At 38.9% G+C, this 18022-nt stretch overlaps 1 protein-coding gene and 1 pseudogene across 4 annotated transcripts in view; one reads left to right on the top strand and one right to left on the bottom strand.

Annotated features, from left to right (window-relative positions):
• SPATA6L (spermatogenesis associated 6 like) overlaps positions 1–18022 on the bottom strand; it is a 60699-nt gene that overhangs the window by 19858 nt on the left and 22819 nt on the right. For all 4 annotated transcript variants that reach the window (XM_055294325.2, XM_063609198.1, XM_063609200.1 and 1 more), the window contains 2 exons: positions 8668–8792; positions 1772–1849 (listed from right to left, as the gene is read on the bottom strand). In XM_055294325.2, the coding sequence (XP_055150300.1) occupies positions 1772–1849; positions 8668–8792 (203 nt within the window). The remainder of the gene's footprint in view (positions 1–1771; positions 1850–8667; positions 8793–18022) is intronic.
• Positions 6038–6972, top strand: LOC129490437 (small ribosomal subunit protein eS6-like; annotated as a pseudogene).

The following is an 18022-nucleotide window of genomic DNA, read 5'->3' as shown; positions in this document are numbered from 1 at the left end:
AAATAAGGCAAAACTAAAAAGCAGATAATGCCTTCCTTAAAATTAATCATTGGTCTCCCATTATATGAGTTATTATGCTGAGAGTTTTGATAGATTTGCACAGATTATTGGCCTTTCTTTCTCATTAAGTATTCTGTAACATACAGCCCACATTTTCAAGGTCTTTTCTAGGAACATATATGAGATCTGGGATAAGCATTTTGTTTCACTTACAGGTTTTACTCTACCCTGTCCCAAAGTATTTGGAGAAGCTTCACAAACTACCTTTATTCCTTCTCCATCTTGTTCTAGAAGGGATTTTAAGTGGCGACAACATTATATGCAATAAGGTAAAAGCAAAACAGAAAGAAACTGGGGTGAGGGAGACACTAGGACTGAAGGAGAGAGTAAAATTGAGGTAGTACACATGGATGTCCTAAGACCCCTCACGCTTACCAAAGATGGACCATGAATACAACCTGAGCATCAGCCTCAGCAAAAGAAAGATGGCCCCATGTTTACTGCAGCACTATTCACAATAGCCAAGATTTGGAATCAACCTAAGTGTCCATCAACAGATGAATGGATAAAGAAATTATATTACATACACACAATGGAGTGCTATTCAGCCATTATTTTTTATGTCTTGCAACAACATGGATGGAAGTTGAGGTCATTATATCAAGTGAAATAAGCCAGGCACAGAAAGACAAACTTTATATATTCTCACTTATTTGTGGGAACTAAAAATTAAAACAATTAAACTCATGGAGACAGAGAGTAGAATGATGGTTACCAGAGGATGGGAAGGGTCCTGGGGGCTGAGGGGGAGTGGGGATGGTTAAAGAGTACCAAAAAAAATAGAATGAATAAGATCTAGTATTTGATAGAACAACAGGGTGACTATAGTCAATAATAATTTAATTGTAAATTTTAAAATAACTAAAAGAATATAATTGGATTGTCTGTAACTCAAAGGATAAATGTTTTAGGTGATGGATACACCATTTACCTTGATGTGATTATTACACACTGTATGCCTGTATCAAAATATCTCATGTACTCCATAAATAAATACAGGTACTACGTATCCATAAAAAATTAAAATTGCTAAATTTTTATTTTATTTTTATTATTTACTTATTTATTTATTTATTTTTTTTTCTGAGACGGAGTCTCACTCTGTCACCCAGGCTGGAGTGCAGTGGAGCCATCTTGGCTCACTGCAGCCTTGACCTCCCAGGCTTAGGCGATTTGCATGCCTCAGCCTCCCCCGTAGCTGGGACTACAGGCGCACACCATCATGCCCAGCTAATTTTTGTATTTTTGGTAGAGGTGGGGTTTCACCATGTTGCCCAGGCTGTTCTCTAACTCCTGACCTCAGGTGATCCACCCGCCTGGGCCTCCCAAAGTGTCACCATGCCCAGCCTAAAATTTTTAAATTTTTAAAAAAGAAAGATGGAAACTGTTGTTCATAAGATCACAAGTAAATGTCATAGAACAACAATAACAAAAGCTAATTAGCCCACTTACATCAAATTTGTAATTTTAGCTTCTGAATCACCCTTCTTCCAGCTACATCATGCTGCCAAACACATGTACCAAACATACTCTAATATGACTGGCTGAGCAAACAGTTTGAATTATAGAAATTCAAACCTAGTAAAAACTTTCCAGGTTTCTACTTGTTTAGTTTCATGTAAACTTGATAAACTGAGTTTAGGCAAAAATTCTTTAAATTTGAAAAAAAAAAATCCAGTCATTTCTATCACTAGATTTGTATTGTACTTACAAGAAATCTGTTTCTATGCAGAAACACACATTCTCTGATGGCTGTCCTTGTAGAAAACTCTATTTTGGGAGAAATGCCCTAAAAATAAAACAGCATTTAAAAAAGCAAATAAAATTAGTAGAAACAGTTCTTTAGCCATCTCATTCTAACTTGAAATCATACAAGAACCTAACTGCTCTTCTGTGTGGCATAATCCACACACATTATCTAAAATATATATGTCGTAAGAATAGCTAAACACTTACATAATATATATTATGTATCAGAGCCAGGCCTAAGTAATTCATATATATTAACTCATCTAATCCTAACATAACCCCACGAAGCAGGTTTTATAACAGTATCTCCTCAAATAAGACACAGTTTAAGTAACATGTCCATCTAGTAATGAGGGCTATTAATTAAACCCAGGCATTCCGGCTCCAGTGTCCATGATGTTAGCTACTCTATTTAAAACACTGCACCATGGAATTGAATGAGATTACCTAGAGAGAGGTATGAATAGAGAATCTTCCTCTCTACCTACCTGCTTTGAAAAACTTGCTTTAGATCTTATATCAGATATTTATATACATTAGATCTAATTCCAAATTCATTTTGTTGTGCTGATTTGATATTTCTATTTTTTGTTCTTAGTACCATACTGTCTAAAATATTGTGTTTTATATATATGTGTGTATGTATATATATATACACATATATATACGTATATATGTGTATATATATACTATATATACGTGTATATATATATACGTATATATACGTGTATATATATATATACATATATATATGTGTGTATACATATATGTATACCCTATCCTGTTTAATTCTTATAATCCTATAGGGTAGGTACAATTACTATAATTATCCTGTTTTACAGATGATAAAACTGAAAAATGGACAAAAACTAGAAACAATCCAAACGTCTTTAATGGGTGAAGAGATGAACTGTGGTGTATTTACATAATGGAAACTACTCGGTAATAACAAGGAATAAATGAATGACACACACAACTACATGGATGGATCTCAACAGCATTCTTCTAAGTAAGAAAAGCCAGTCTCAAAAGGTTACAGACTGTATGATTCCATTTATGTGACATTCTCAAAAAAACAAAACTATGGTGATGGAGAAAAGACTAGTGCTTAGGGCAAGGGGGAGGGTGTGCCTATAAAGGGGTAACATAAGGCTGATTTTAGGAGTAATAGGATTGTTCTATATCCTGATGGTAGTAGTGGTTTTACAAATCTATACATGTGTTAAAATTCATAGAACTGTACACCAAAAAAGCATCAATTTTATTGTATAATAATTTTTAAAATACAACTGCTTTCCCCAAAAAACAGGCCTAAAAGAGACATTAAGGCAATTTTCCCAAATTTACAAGGCTTATAAATGGCACCACAGGGACAGGACCTGGATCTGACTAAATTACTCAGTCTCCCTCTGACCCCATCGACTCACCAGTGGCCCCTCTGCATCACCTCTCTGCTCTACTCTCCCCCAGAGAACACCACCTGGCCAAGTTACTTCTTGCCCTGAGGGCACCTTCCTTCTCTTCTTTTCCATCCAAATTTTACCCATGTCTCAATGTCTGATCTCACTCTAACTCCTCCAGGTAACCCCACAGTAGTCTCTCCCTCCAGTCTCTAATATTTCATTTTCATTTATACGACTTATACTCAAGGTGCTTCCAAAATAGGGTTTGCCCCAGCTGAAGTCTTTGAGAGAAAAGAAGCCAACACCCACTGCATGCTTATTACATGTGCCAGTGCTATTAAGGGTTTCTATACATATACCAGGTATTGTGCTAAACACTATATATTACCTCATCTAACACTCACAATAATCCTGTAAGGGATGTACTATTACAGTCTCATTTTACAGATGAGTAAACTAAGGCACAAAGAAATTAACTTACCCAAAGTCTCATAGCCATTCATGACAAAACTGGGAATGAACCCAGACAATCTGATTCCACACTTAACCACCGTACACGCAGCTGCCTAATAGATTTTCAAATTCCTGATCCACTTTGCCCAGAGTGGAGGAAAGAAGTCCCCTGCTGGTAAGGAATCCACACTCTGTAACACACTTTTGTTCACCTTATATGACCTCCACTCCTTGCAATGACTTACAGACAATAAAGAAGAATGTATTTTCTTTTTCATACCATCTGTTTTTAGCATAACATTATACTTTCGAGTTGAAATTCAGAGACTAAGCCCGGGCGCAGTGGCTCACGCTTGTAATCCCAGCACTTTGGGAGGCCGAGGCGGGTGGAACAAGGTCAGGAGATCGAGACCACGGTGAAACCCTATCTCAACTAAAAATACAAAAAAAAAAAAAAAAAAAAAAAAAAAATGCCGGGCGTGTGGTGGGCGCCTGTAGTCCCAGCTACTCGGAGAGGCTGAGGCAGGAGAATGGCCTGAACCCGGGAGGCGGAGCTTGCAGTGAGCCGAGATCGCGCCACTGCACTCCAGGCTGGGTGACAGAGCGAGACTCTGTCTCAAAAAAAAGAAATTCAGAGACTATATCTCATCCAGTCTCCTTACCAATGGAATGATGGTGATAATGGTTGGTCAGTGAAAGGATTTAACATAATAAATAACATAATACATAAATAAAAATAATTTTTAAATGCTTTTTATGCTCACTTTACAAAGTCAGTCTTAACCTAACATAGATAATAGATAATTGTGCAATCTTCTCATTGCCTCACAGGAAGACAGTATTATCTTTTATTATCTATTATCTATAGATGAGACAGTAATATTATCTATTATCTGATAGATGAGACATTAATATTATCTATTATCTAATAGATGAGACTAGATAATATTGCAAAAATAAAAAAATTCTTGACCTCACCAGGAAATAAAAAATACTATTAAGTATCAAGTGAAATAAAACAGCAAAATACAGAAATGCAAAGAAAAGTCACATGCTAGTGGAGGAAATAAATCTAATTATTAATAAATTGATAAATTAGGAGAAAATAAAGTGAATGATTTGTCTCACGTATATGTAATTCATTCTTACTTCCAACAATATTAATGAAAAGAAATCAGATAGTGGGCTGAAATAAATACGAGAAAATTAGCATCATTCAGTGAGTAAGACTGCAGGCTCTGAAGCCACTCAGGCCAGCATGAGGATCCCTGCTCCACCACTCACCAGTTCTTTGACCCTGAGTGCATTTCTGAAACTCTTTACACCAGCTTCCCTCCCCATTAAAGTGGGGAAAGAACAGCTGTCACCTCACAAGGTGAAGGAGGACTGAACAGGATAATCCACATAATGAGCTCAACACAGTGCCTGGTATACAGTGAGCACACAGTGAACATCACCTTTTTTTTTTTTTTTTTTGAGATGCAGTCTCACTCTGTCACCCAGGCTGGAGTGCAGTGGCATGATATTGGCTCACTGTGACCTCTGCCTCCTGCCTCAGTATCTCAGTAGCTGGGATTACAGGTGTGCACCACCATGCTCAACTACTTTTTGTATTTTTAGTAGTATCTCAGAGGCAATCAGCTGCTTCAAGATGAAGCTGAAGGCCGGGCACGGCGGCTCACGCCTGTAATCCCAGCACTTTGGGAGGCCAAGGCAGGAGAATCACCTGAGGTCAGGAGTTCGAGACCAGCCTGGCCAACATGAGGAAACCTCGTCTCTACTAAAAATACAAAAATCAGCCAGGCGTGGTGGTGAGTGCCTGTAATCCCAGCTACTCAGGAAGCTGAGGCAGGAGAATCGCTTGAACCTGGGAGGCGGAGGTTGCAGTGAGCCGAGATCGCTCCATTGCACTCCAACCTGGGCAACAGAGCAAGACTCCATCTCAAAAAAAAAAAAAAAAAATTAAGTGTGTTACTCTTTCATCTGAAACACTTTTGAGGATTTGCAATGTGTCTAGCACCTAGATTACAGCCAGGGACATTGGTTAAGAGCTGTTGGAAACAAAACTAAAAGCAAACTCAACATATGTGATGTTTATGGCCCTCAGATCCTTAGTATTGTGTGATTCTCCCCCCTTAACATGTCTTTCTGAAATTCTCTATTAAAGAGGAAATACCTGCCAAAGGAAGTATGTATTGCATTAATCAGGACATAACTAACATTCTCCAGTTCAGAATAATACTTATTTACTTGTGAAAGCAACATGGATGTGATCCCCAACACAGAATTTTCATGACGCTTTTATTGTATACAAATAAATACATTAACAGTTACTTGGTTAGACATCAAAACAAAAACAAACAAAAAAAGAGATGAAGCTGAATATTTCCTTTCCAGCCACTGGCTGCCAGAAATTCACTGAAGTGGATGATGAAAGCAAACTTCATACTTTTTATGAGAAGCACATGGCCACAGATGCACTCCAGCCTGGGTGACAGAGTGAGACTGCATCTCAAAAAAAAAAAAAAAAAAGGTGATGTTCACTGTGTGCTCACTGTATACCAGGCACTTCACCCTGAGATGCTCTGGGTGAAGACTGGGAGGGTTATATGGTCCAAATCAGCGGTGGGAAAGACAAGTTTTCCCCATAAAGCAGAGTGTCTTGACCCATGGCCATGTCTACCTGCTACTGAGAAGGGGCATTCCTGTTATAGACCAAGAAGAATTGGAGAAAGAAAGTGAAAATCTGTCCAGGGTCACAATGTGGTCACCAAACTGACGATTCTCAACTTGGTTATCATTAAAAAAGGAGAGAAGGATATTCCCGGACCGACTGACACCATGGTGCCATGTCGCCTGGGGCCCAAAAGACATAGCACAATCTGCACTTTTCAATCACTCTAAAAAAGATGATATCTGCCAATATATTGTAATAAAGCCCTTAAACAAAGAAGGTAAGAAATCTAGAACCAAAGCGCCCAAGATTCAGTGTCTTGTTACTCCACATGTCCTATAACACAAACTCTGGCATATTACTCTGAAGAAACAGACTACTAAGGGAAATAAGAGAGAGGCTGCAGAATATGCTAAACTTTTGGCCAAAAGAATGAAGGAGACCAAAGAAAAATGCCAGGAATAGATTGCCAACAGTGCAGGCAGCCCTCTCTGCGAGCTTCTACTTCTGAGTCCAGTCAAAAATAAAACTTTTTGAGTAACAAATAAGATCAGATCCCACCCTCCAAAAACCATTGCTATGGCAATTGGTTTTATTTTGATTTATAGAATGGTTGAGAGAAATTGAGTCCCTCTATCTATTCACAAATTGTTTAAAATATAATTTGATTAACTTAATTGTAAGAATACTTTACCTCTAATGCATGCAGGTATTTCCACACATTTAAAAAACCCTTTCTCTAATGATTAACTGCATTTATAAATAACTATAAATACAACGTCCTATAGGTTATTTTTCCTATTTATGACCATAAAGTTAAAGAGAGATAACACTCAAGAAAATATAAGAAAGTTTGTTTCTTTTTATCTTGAAACTTGGCTGGATACCAGCTCAGTGTTTGTAGATGCCTTTTATTTAACAGAGAACTAGGCAAACCAAAGTTAATATAACACAGTATCCTCTACCTGATTCTCATCAGTTTTTAATCCCTTTTAGCTTCTGAAGAGCAATATCCCAATAACTCAAAATAAAATAATTAAAGGCAAGCTTCTCACTTGTACCATGGATTTAAATGATACACGAAGATCTTGGAGAAACAAAGATAGTTTCAGTGAAATTCATCAAACTCTCAAAGATAATGAAGGGCTTGGGGTTATAGTCATTAGGAATTCTGATGAGGACAACCTTTAATGAATGTTTGCTGTTTGAAGTATTAGAAGCTCTGTCATGATAAGCTTCACAGAAACAGAGATCCTGACTGTTACATTAAATATATTCTGCACAGCACTCGCAACAAAGTAGAAACAATAACAAATTATAGTTATTGCAATTCGTGGGGCAATATGAGAAAAGCTTAGTATCAAAATATTTTTTATAATTCTCAAAGGCGTGGCCTTTTAAATGGAGATCATTCAAGTGGCGTAAAAGTCAAGAAAATCGTCAGGGTTACTGTGGGAATAGAAATCGTCAAAGACAACATCAAAATGAGTATCCCGAATTTGGGTTCAGATAATGCCCCCCAAAGAATTAAATTATCAACAGAATATCTGCTATATCCTTCAAGATCCTTCAGTAATATCAATTTGTGAGCCTCTGTCAGTTTCCTCTCTGTTAAATGGATACCATATCTGCCTTGGCTAACTTGAGAATTGTCGGGAGGAAAATATCTTATGTAAAAAATTGCCGGGCGCGGTGGCTCACGCTTGTAATCCCAGCACTTTGGGAGGCCGAGGCGGGTGGATCATGAGGTCAGGAGATCGAGACCACAGTGAAACCCCGTCTCTACTAAAAATACAAAACAATTAGCCGGGCGTGGTGGCGGGCGCCTGTAGTCCCAGCTACTCGGAGAGGCTGAGGCAGGAGAAAGGCGGGAACCCGGGAGGCGGAGCTTGCAGTGAGCCGAGATTGCGCCACTGCACTCCAGCCTGGGTGACACAGCGAGACTCCGTCTCAAAAAAAAAAAAAAAAAAAAATTGAAAGCGCAAAATAAAGATAACATAACTACTGTTGCTACTCTATTTAGTCATAATAGCTATAACTAAACAAACAAACGTTTCTGTTAATCTGCAACAAAAGGAGGCTTTTATAACTATGAGACAATGTAAATGTGGCAATGATTTTAGCCTGATTAGATAAAACTTCCACCTCTCACATCAATACTGGAAATCAGTATAATTTGGTACCTTGAGTTGGGCATCTAAACAGAGCTACTAAACAGAACAGCAGGGGTACTAACCAAGATAAAGATCAAACCCTGTCAGGAATAAAACGTTCAGGTCCCAAGAATTTCTCTCCTAATAGAAGCCCAGATGAGCATGAATCACTTACTGGAAAACCCAGAGCCGTCTTCATGAGCACCTCCCTACACCTCCTAGGGTGCGAAGGTGTCAGCTTGGGCTCTGGGAAAAGAAAATCTCGTGTGTTTTCTTCATAGTAGGCCAACTCATCCCACACTAGAAAGAAAAGAGAAAAAGCATAAATATCTGTATTTACACCTCCAGGCTTAACAAAATAAAAGTTCAGGCAGATGATGGCAGAGATGGCACTCAGGTAAAAATAGACATATTGATCCTACCATGTGTTATTCAGGAGGAGACTAATTTCTACTACTTTTTATCTCGTGGACAATTTTTTAAAGCCTTCCAAAGTCATAACAGAGAAAAAAAGACTAAAGAGATGTTCTACAAAACAGAACAAATAGGAAAATCTATCTTTCCATCTATCCATCCAATTTTTCCTGCAACAAATTTTTGCTAATGATAAACCTTAAGCCAGGCACTGTGGATAGAACAGGAACAAGGTGGACACAGCATTGCTCACACAACTTCACAGTTTACACTGGGGTTCAATGTGTTCTGTGATGCATGGATGCCGTGGGCCCAGATGACAGCTACAGCTGTGGTTCTCAGCAGGGGTACCAACCCCAGGGACATTTTGGACATTTGTGGAAATATTTCAGGGGCAGGAGCCAGAGGTGTGAGGGAGTCCTGCAGTGCTCACTCACGCACATCACACAATCTCCCCCATCCCCAATGACTTTCTAATATCCTGCAAACATTCTTGCAGGCTAAAAACTATTTTATAATTGTCTGAGCCTAGAACTTAACTATGTAACTGAAAATAATTATGTAATTATGTTACATGTAAACACGAAGCTTTTTTTTTTTGCATAATTTGGAAATACACTGAATTTTTTCAAGTACCGTGTAAATCAAGGAACAATTGTATTTTGTTTTGTTTGGATCTTTAACCAGATCTGTTTGATATTTTGAAAATCATGTCCCATCTAAATGCTTCATTATGCTTGACACTTACATATTAACATATACATTTTATTATAAACCACTTTCATTTTTCCTTTATATTACAGTCAGAATATTATATTAATTTTTACAGTGACTTGTATAAGTTGATTATATTAACTAGAAATATTTTCAGTATCATAAAAGGGATACTACAAAATACTTATTACCAAAAGATCTTGGGTCTAATGCGATGAACAATTAATGAGCCGAAGGACAGAAAGCTACTATCTGAATCATCCTTGACCACATAGCAGGTGCCACACAAATGATCTGGACTGAGAGTGGTCCCCACACAGAGGACCATCAAAAAAGTAACTGTAGCCAATGAGGCAGTTTTGCTATTTAGTGGCTGCCACTTTACTTATGAGAAGAATTCTGATGAGGGTTGCTTTGTTTTCAGTATATCAACTGTAGAACATAATTGACCTTACATCAAATAATATGATGTATTAAATTCTTCCTCCCACTAACTCCATTTAATATTAATGTTTCGGTTCTACCGAGGAAAGAATCAAAGCGCAAAAAGAAATTATTCTATATTTTTCATCATAAACAGCGTTTCTTTCCACTCGTGCACTCGCAGCCACGCTCCAGCCACAATGGATTGATGTTCCCTCCTCAGCAATGTACTTCCACCATGCATGCTCTCCTGCATTACTGCCATGGCCATAGTTGATCTCCCTGCCTCCATTCTCCTGCTCTCAAATCCATTGTCCGCACACTGCAACGTTTTAAATACATTAGATTGTGCCTTTCTCCTGCTTAAAACCTTCCAATGGGCTTCCCATCGCATTAGAATAAAATCTAACCACATTACCCTAGACTTCAAGACTATATAATCAGGCTTCTAATAATCTCTCCTAATTCATTTATTGCCACTCTCCCTCTTGATCGTCGTTCCCTGTCATCCCTTACCCTTCTTGCTGTCCCTCAAACATGCCAAGCTCGCCTCCACATAACGGTTTTGCCTTATTGTTCTCCTCCCTCTAAGATTCCCTCTCTGGGTCTCTGCATGGCTGCGTCCTTCCTATTGAATAACAGGCTTGGTTTAAATGTCATCTTATCAGAAGGTGGCAACCCAACCCAAAAGAGCACTCCTTCCCAGACACTCCCCATCACATCACCCTATTTTACTTTCAACATAAGATTTACCACTAATTGATATTTTTGTTCATGTATTTATTCGTGATCTGCTTCCATCAAGGCTCCATGAAAACAGTGACTTTGTCTTTTCTGGACATTAGTCTACTGCTTGCAGGGCTGCCCCTAGAAAGTTGTGAACTCAGAGCAGTTCAATCAATACAGGGCCCAGCCAAGACAATCACACCTGAAAAGGGGGCCTCACTGTCAGTATCTTCAACAAGCCCCTTGAAATATCTCTAAAGATAGACATTTTTTTTTTTTTTTTTTTGAGACAGAGTCTTGCTCTGTCACCCAGGCTGGAGTGCAGTGGCGCAATCTCGGCTCACTGCAAGCTCCGCCTCCCGGGTTCACGCCATTCTCCTGCCTCAGCCTCCCAAGTAGCTGGGACTACAGGCGCCCGCCACCAGGCCCGGCTAATTTTTTTGTATTTTTTAGTAGAGACGGGGTTTCACTGTGGTCTCGATCTCCTGACCTCGTGATCCGCCCGCCTCGGCCTCCCAAAGTGCTGGGATTACGAGCGTGAGCCACCGCGCCCGGCCAAGACAGACATTTTAAAACTGAACTTCAATGATGTTCAGAGACTAGTGGTGAAGTGCAGCATCCTGGATGTTGCCGCCAAACCTGTAGAACAACGCTTGGGACATAATGGGTACCTGATAAATGCTTCTTAAATGAATGAACATGAGGACTAAAGTAAGATAACTTGCTTAAGTGCCAGCTTACGTTAGCCACTCAATAAGCATTAGCTACCCTCTTTGAGACTCAGTTTCCACACTATTAAAAAAAAGGAGGAGACTAATGTTCTCTAAAAGCTTTTCCAACTCTTACCCTTCATTTATTTTTCAATAATTTATTTTCATTCATACATTCAAAAAACACTTCATTCATTGAGAACCTCCTATGTAGTAAGACTTATAGACACTGGATTTATACTAGTGAAGAGGATAAATATAATCAATGCCCTCCAGGAACTTACAGTCTAAGAGTATTAAACAATTATACAAATAAATGTATAATTAAAAATTAAGTTCCATAGGAGAAAATTACTAGGAATAAAGAGATAGAGAGACTAGGAAGACAGGAGGGAAGATGGGTGTAATTCTTTTTTTTTTTTTTGAGACAGATTCTCGCTCTTATTGCCCAGGCTGGAGTGCAGTGGCACAGTTTTGGCTCACTACAACCTCTGCCTCTTGGGTTCAAGCGATTCTCTTGCCTCAGCCTCCCAAGCAGCTGGGATTACAGGTATCCCGCCACCATGCCTGGCTAATTTCTGTATTTTTAGTAGACACGGGGTTTCACCGTGTTGGCCAGGCTGGTCTCAAACTCCTGACCTCAGGTGATCCACCTGCCTCGGCCTCCCAAAGTGCTGGGATTACAGGTGTGAGCCACCGCACTCAGCCAATGGGTGCAATTCTAACATCAATTATCTGCTTCATTTACTAGTCTCATCCTGGCCTTCTTCATCCATGCTCCTCTTACGATGCTCCCTGTGATGGGCATAATTCTCCCACCCTTGTTGGCCAAAAACAGACTCTGCCTCCATCCAGAAACTCTGAAGTACAACCTGCAAATGGAAAGCGATGTGCCAATTTCCCCAGCTATCACTAGCAACAAAACACAACTTTCTCCTGAAGCCTATAGAGTTAAGAACTATTTTTTTTTTTTTTTTTTTTCTTGAGATGGAGTCTTGCGCTGTCACCCAGGCTGGAGTGCAACGGTGTAGTCTCGGCTAACTGCAACCTCCGCCTCCCAGGTTCAAGCAATTCTCCTGCCTCAGCCTCCCGAGTAACTGGGATTACAGATGTGCACCACAAATTCAAGTTCTAGGGTCAGGCACAGTTGGGTTCACATCCCTGCCCCACCACTTACCGACCATGTGATCTTGGGCAAATCATGTAAACTACTTAACTTCAGTCTCCTCTTAAAGAAAATGTAAAAACTGTGATTGTACCTGACCTTTAAGACTACTGTGAAGACAAATGACAAAGCCATGTAGAATGCACAGCATGGCACCTCACATTGCCTACCATTACCACGATTGCTCCGTGACACCAGCCCAGCAGCGGCCCCAGAACTGCTTTGGTTTCTATAAACATCATTATGTTCCTACCGGGAACAAACACCTAGATGCATGATATGATGTTCCACACAGGAGGCCTTTCCTTTTTCCTCTTTCCTTTCATATGCTTTGGCTAGTTCTTGTCCCTGCATCTAAATGATAGCTGCTACATTATTATTCCTGTGTTTATCAAGAATTTAGATAAGAGTAAGAGGCTGGAAAATTGAAAGCGAGCTCATACCCTATCTTTAGAATCACAGGAATAAAAATAGACTGAAACAGGGTTAGACAAATAAATAGAAGGCTATGAAGCTTCTCAAGACAGTGTCTCTGGTGTGGTCATTTTCTAGAAATCCAAACTGCCACCCAGTGTGAAAATGTCAGCACACTAAGAGGATGGTACAGCAAGAGCCTAGGTTAGAAATAATAAACATATTCACAGGCTGAACAAGTCTTATAGGTCAAGGGAAGTATCTGAAAGAACTCAGTGTTCTTCTTAAGAGCTAATTACACAGACAGTGACATCATCAATGGCATCAACGAACTTCTCCCCCAAAAAGGAAACAAATGAGACTTTAAGAGAAATAACAATTTTAATAACAACATTGGCTGCAGGAATATCCAACATTTTTAGAGCATGTCAGAATTGACAGCGCACTTCCAGACACAGGATCACATTTGATTCCCTCTTTAAAGATAAGGAAACTGAGGCTCTGAGAGCCTGACCTGTCATGATGCCACATGGCTAGTGACACCACACGGCAAAGTAGGAATTCAAAACCAAATAATCTGAGGCAAAAGTTCTTTCCTTGCTAATGCCTATAAAAGTATAAAAGCATTGCTATGGCCACTGCACTCCAGCCTGGGTGACAGAGCAAGACTCCGTCTCAAAAAAAAAAAAAAAAAAAAAAAAAAAAAAAAAAAAAAAAAAGCATTGCTATGAAAGTACAAAATATTGTTATAAAAGCATTGCTATAAAAGTATAAAATTAAGCTCTGTTAAGTGAATTGGTACCCACTAGAATAGGCTTTTACAGTTGGACTGAATATACCTGACTTACCCAAAGTGAAGGTATTTGTCTCAGAGGTTAATAGAAAGCGTCAAGCTCACTGTGGAATAGGGTCACGCTGCCCCCCTGTGTCCATTCCCTTTTTCCCACCTTTGAAAACTGAAGAACAGGAAAGGTCTTTATTTCTTGGCAGCAAAGATCACTAGACTTCTTCATTCTTTAGCAGTAAAGCCATATGCACATCTGGATATTATTACTCGTATTATTAATTTACTTGTACTATTAACTTAATGATCATAACATGTCTTTTGAGTATAAGTGTGTTTGAAAGCAATGAGAAAAAATATCAAGCAATAAATACAGCTAAATGAAAAGGTAACAATTCAGCCAATAGAGAAATTGGTCCTTGAGAACCCAAATGTGGCCCATGTGACCCCACAGTGCAGTCCACAGGAAACTTTAAGCAAAAACAACAACAACAAAAAAAAGTTAGCTAGTATCAAGGATCAGCAGATCATCAGTGCTCACTGCCACTGCTACATGCCCGGTGCCACCAGCATCACACTAGGAAGACTGGCACAGTGTAGATCGTGTGCAAAGTATGCCTGTAAAAACATATGTTGAACAAATTAATGGATCAATCTGTACTACATCCGAAGCTAACTAAAATCAATTGTTATTCTGAGCAATTCAAATTTAATTCTACTAAAATTACAATCTGAAATTGAGAGATTGTAAATTTAAAAAAAACAAGTATAACACAGCTCCCATTGTGCATCTGATTAATTTTTGAGTTATAACTAGTATTTATGCACTCAGCTAGAATATTCTGCAATCATTCTTTTCAAACAACTATTCTTATAACCTTCTCACAGGTGGGCTTCTGGTCACATGAAAAACATATAGCACTCCAAGACATATTAAGTTTTAACAAGCAAGTTGCAGAATATATATAGTCAACATATATAGGTGTGTGTGTGTGTATATGTTGAAAATACATATTCTGCAATTGACTTTTTAAAATGTAATATATCTTGGACTGTCATATGTCTTTCAAGAGACCGGAAAACCAACATTTAGTACATTCAACCAATCATAAAATATATACACACACAACTATATATGCTAAATACTAAATATATTCATGTTTATATATACTGTATTTAATATATAGTCATCCCCAAGTATCCACAGGAGGTTGGTTTCAGGAACCCTTGCAGATACAAAAATATCCATGAATGCTCAAGTCCCTGATATAACATGGTGTAGTTGGGACAAGTTGGTTGAAGCTAAAAAGAGCATAATAATAAAAAATTAAAAATAAGAAATAAAATGGTGTAATATTTGCATATAACCTATGCACATCCTCTTGTATACTTCAGATCACCTCTAGATTACTTATAATACCTAATACAATGTAAGCGTTATATAATAGTTGTTATGCTGCATTGTTAAGGGACTAATGACAAGAAAAAGTATGTACATGTTCAGTACAGACACAACCATCATAGGCCTAACTACATTTTCGAGTCATGGTTAGCCAAATTCATGGATATGGAACTTGACAATCAGAAGGTCCAACTATATATAGGGTATGCGTGTGCATGTGTGTGTATTTTAGGGTTGGCTGAATATACTAAATGCATTTTAGAAGGTTTAAAAAGATACACATCAAATTGTTTTGTTCTGTTTTGTGTTGTTGAGACAGGGTCTCACTCTGTTGCCCAAGCTGGAGTGCAGTGGCAAGATCACAGCTCACTGCAGCCTCAACCTCCTTGGCTCAAGTAACCACCCTAGCCTCCCAAGTAGCTGGGACTATAGGCACGCACCAGCACACACAGCTAATTTTTTTATTTTCAGTAGAGATGAGGTTTCACCATGTTTCCCAGGCTGTACCTGAACTCCTGTGCTCAAGCAATCCGCCCACCTTTGCCTCTCGAAGTGCTGGGATTACAGGCGCAAGCCACCGTACCTGGCCAGCATCAAATTGTTAATGGTAATTATCTGTCAGGGATTGTTGAATGGGCTTTTGACATTTTATTTTACATACTTTCAGGTTAGTTAAATTTTGTATAGTGAGATTACTTAGGTATTGAGTAACTTTTTAAAAATCCATGTAAAATTAAGTAAGACCAAAGTGGGCATGCTTCTACTTTCTCAGCATACTAAAATATAATTTGCCAGCAGTGATATATGTTTGAACATAAAATTGGGTCAAATAAGAATAAAAAACTTATGGAAAAAAACTCAATGCCCTGATTTCAGCCTGTCACTTTTAGGCTGAAAAACATTCAGTGAGAATTTCTGAAAAGCAGGCAGGAGGCACCTGCTCAGTTCTGTCTACCTATGAAGGTAATGACATCTCCAAAAGCACCTATTCTTAAATTCACAGAGTGGGGTTCTTGTCTGTCTCTAGTGGCAGCCTTTGCCAAAGAACCAAGAAGCAGAAGAAAGAACTACAGACTCCTGGGTTCACTGCCCTTCACTTGGGTCCTTGACCTGCTCCAGTGATATCCACAGCAGACAGGACTATGATCCCTATCAAAAGCCTCCTCAGTGCCCTCTGCTTTAGTTGAGACATTTGCTAGTCTCATCTTCCTTCTCCCATGCTCTCTTAAGAAAAAGAAAAGCACACACCATAAAACATCAAAATAACACAACAAAACAGGGAAAATATAACTGTTTTAAGCATAACTGATTTAAAACTTTGTTAAAAATAAGAATTTATACCAAAATCAACATTTATATCCAGACATCACTCCATAAGTAATCAAAGGACAGTGACAGTCACTTTATACAGAAGGAAAGAAAGAAAACAAATCATAATATGGGAAAATGAAAATTGTTCAGAAGTTTTAAGTTTAAGGTTGTCACAGTCATATCTAAAAAGGAGATAGATCATAAAATAGGATAAAATATATTTTTATCTATTTATTTATTTAGATGGAGTCTGGCTCTGCGGCCCAGGCTGGAGTGCAGTGGTGCGATCTTAGCTGATTGCAACCTCTTCCTCCAGGGTTCAAGCAGTTCTCCTGTCTCAGCCTCCCAAGTAGCTCGGATTACAGGCACCTGACACCATGCCCAGCTAATTTTTGTATTCTTAGTAGAAACAGGTTTCACTATGTTGGCCAGGCTGGTCTCAAACTCCTGACCTCATGATCTGCCCGCCTTGGCCTCCCAAAGGGCTGGGATTATAAGCGTGAGCCATGACATACTTTGCAAGCACAACAAACCCAATTGACAGCATCCAGCATTAACTAGGATATGGGGAAGGGGCATGCCATGCACTCCTGGATGCAGTAGAAGTATTGGAACCTTACTGGGAATCAGTTTACCTCAGTTTAAAAGGCATGGTTCAATCTAGTAATTCTATTATTTGTAAATATACCAAGAGAGAAATATTTTTATAAAAATGTGAAAGAAAAGAAAATCTAAATGCTCAACAATATTAATTTATGGATAACACCACCACTATGGAAAAATACATAGCTATTGAAAATGACAAGTAAACTATAGGTAATAATGTAAAGTAAGAAAAGTAAAACTCAAAATACTATGGAAATACTGTTTATAGACCTATAAAAAACACATACATAAATTAATAAAATTCTTTATACCTATCAAAATAATGATGTAGGCCAGGGGCAGTGGCTCACGTCTGTAACCCCAGCACTTTGGGAGGCCGAGGCAGGCAGATCACCTGAGGTCAGGAGTTTGACACCAGCCTGGCCAACATGGTGAAACCCTGACTCTACAAAAAATACACAAAAATTAGCTGGACGCGTTGGCAGGCGCCCATAATTCCAGCTATTCAGAAGGCTGAGGCAGGAAAATCACTTGAACACGGGAGGCGGATGTTACAGTGAGCTGAGGTTGCATCACTGCACTCCAGCCTGGGCAACAGAGCTAGATTCTGTCTCGAAAGTAAAAAAACAATTTGAAAAAAAGAAGATGTAGATTTATGCATTTAGAAATGACAACATAGGCAAGTCATGGAGGCTCATGCCTATAATCCCAGCACTTTGGGTGGCCAAGGTGGGAGAATCACTTGCATCCAGGAGTTTGAGACCAGCCTAGGCAACATAGTGAGATACCATCTCTGCAAAAAAAAAAAAAAAAAAAATTTAGCTGGGCATGGTGCGTGCCTGTAGTTCCAGCTACTGGGAG

The sequence above is a fragment of the Symphalangus syndactylus genome, chromosome 9 (genome assembly GCF_028878055.3).
Source record: "Symphalangus syndactylus isolate Jambi chromosome 9, NHGRI_mSymSyn1-v2.1_pri, whole genome shotgun sequence".
Lineage (NCBI taxonomy): Eukaryota > Metazoa > Chordata > Mammalia > Primates > Hylobatidae > Symphalangus > Symphalangus syndactylus.
Note: the sequence above shows the minus strand (reverse complement) of the source record. Positions and strands in the feature narration are given on the sequence as shown.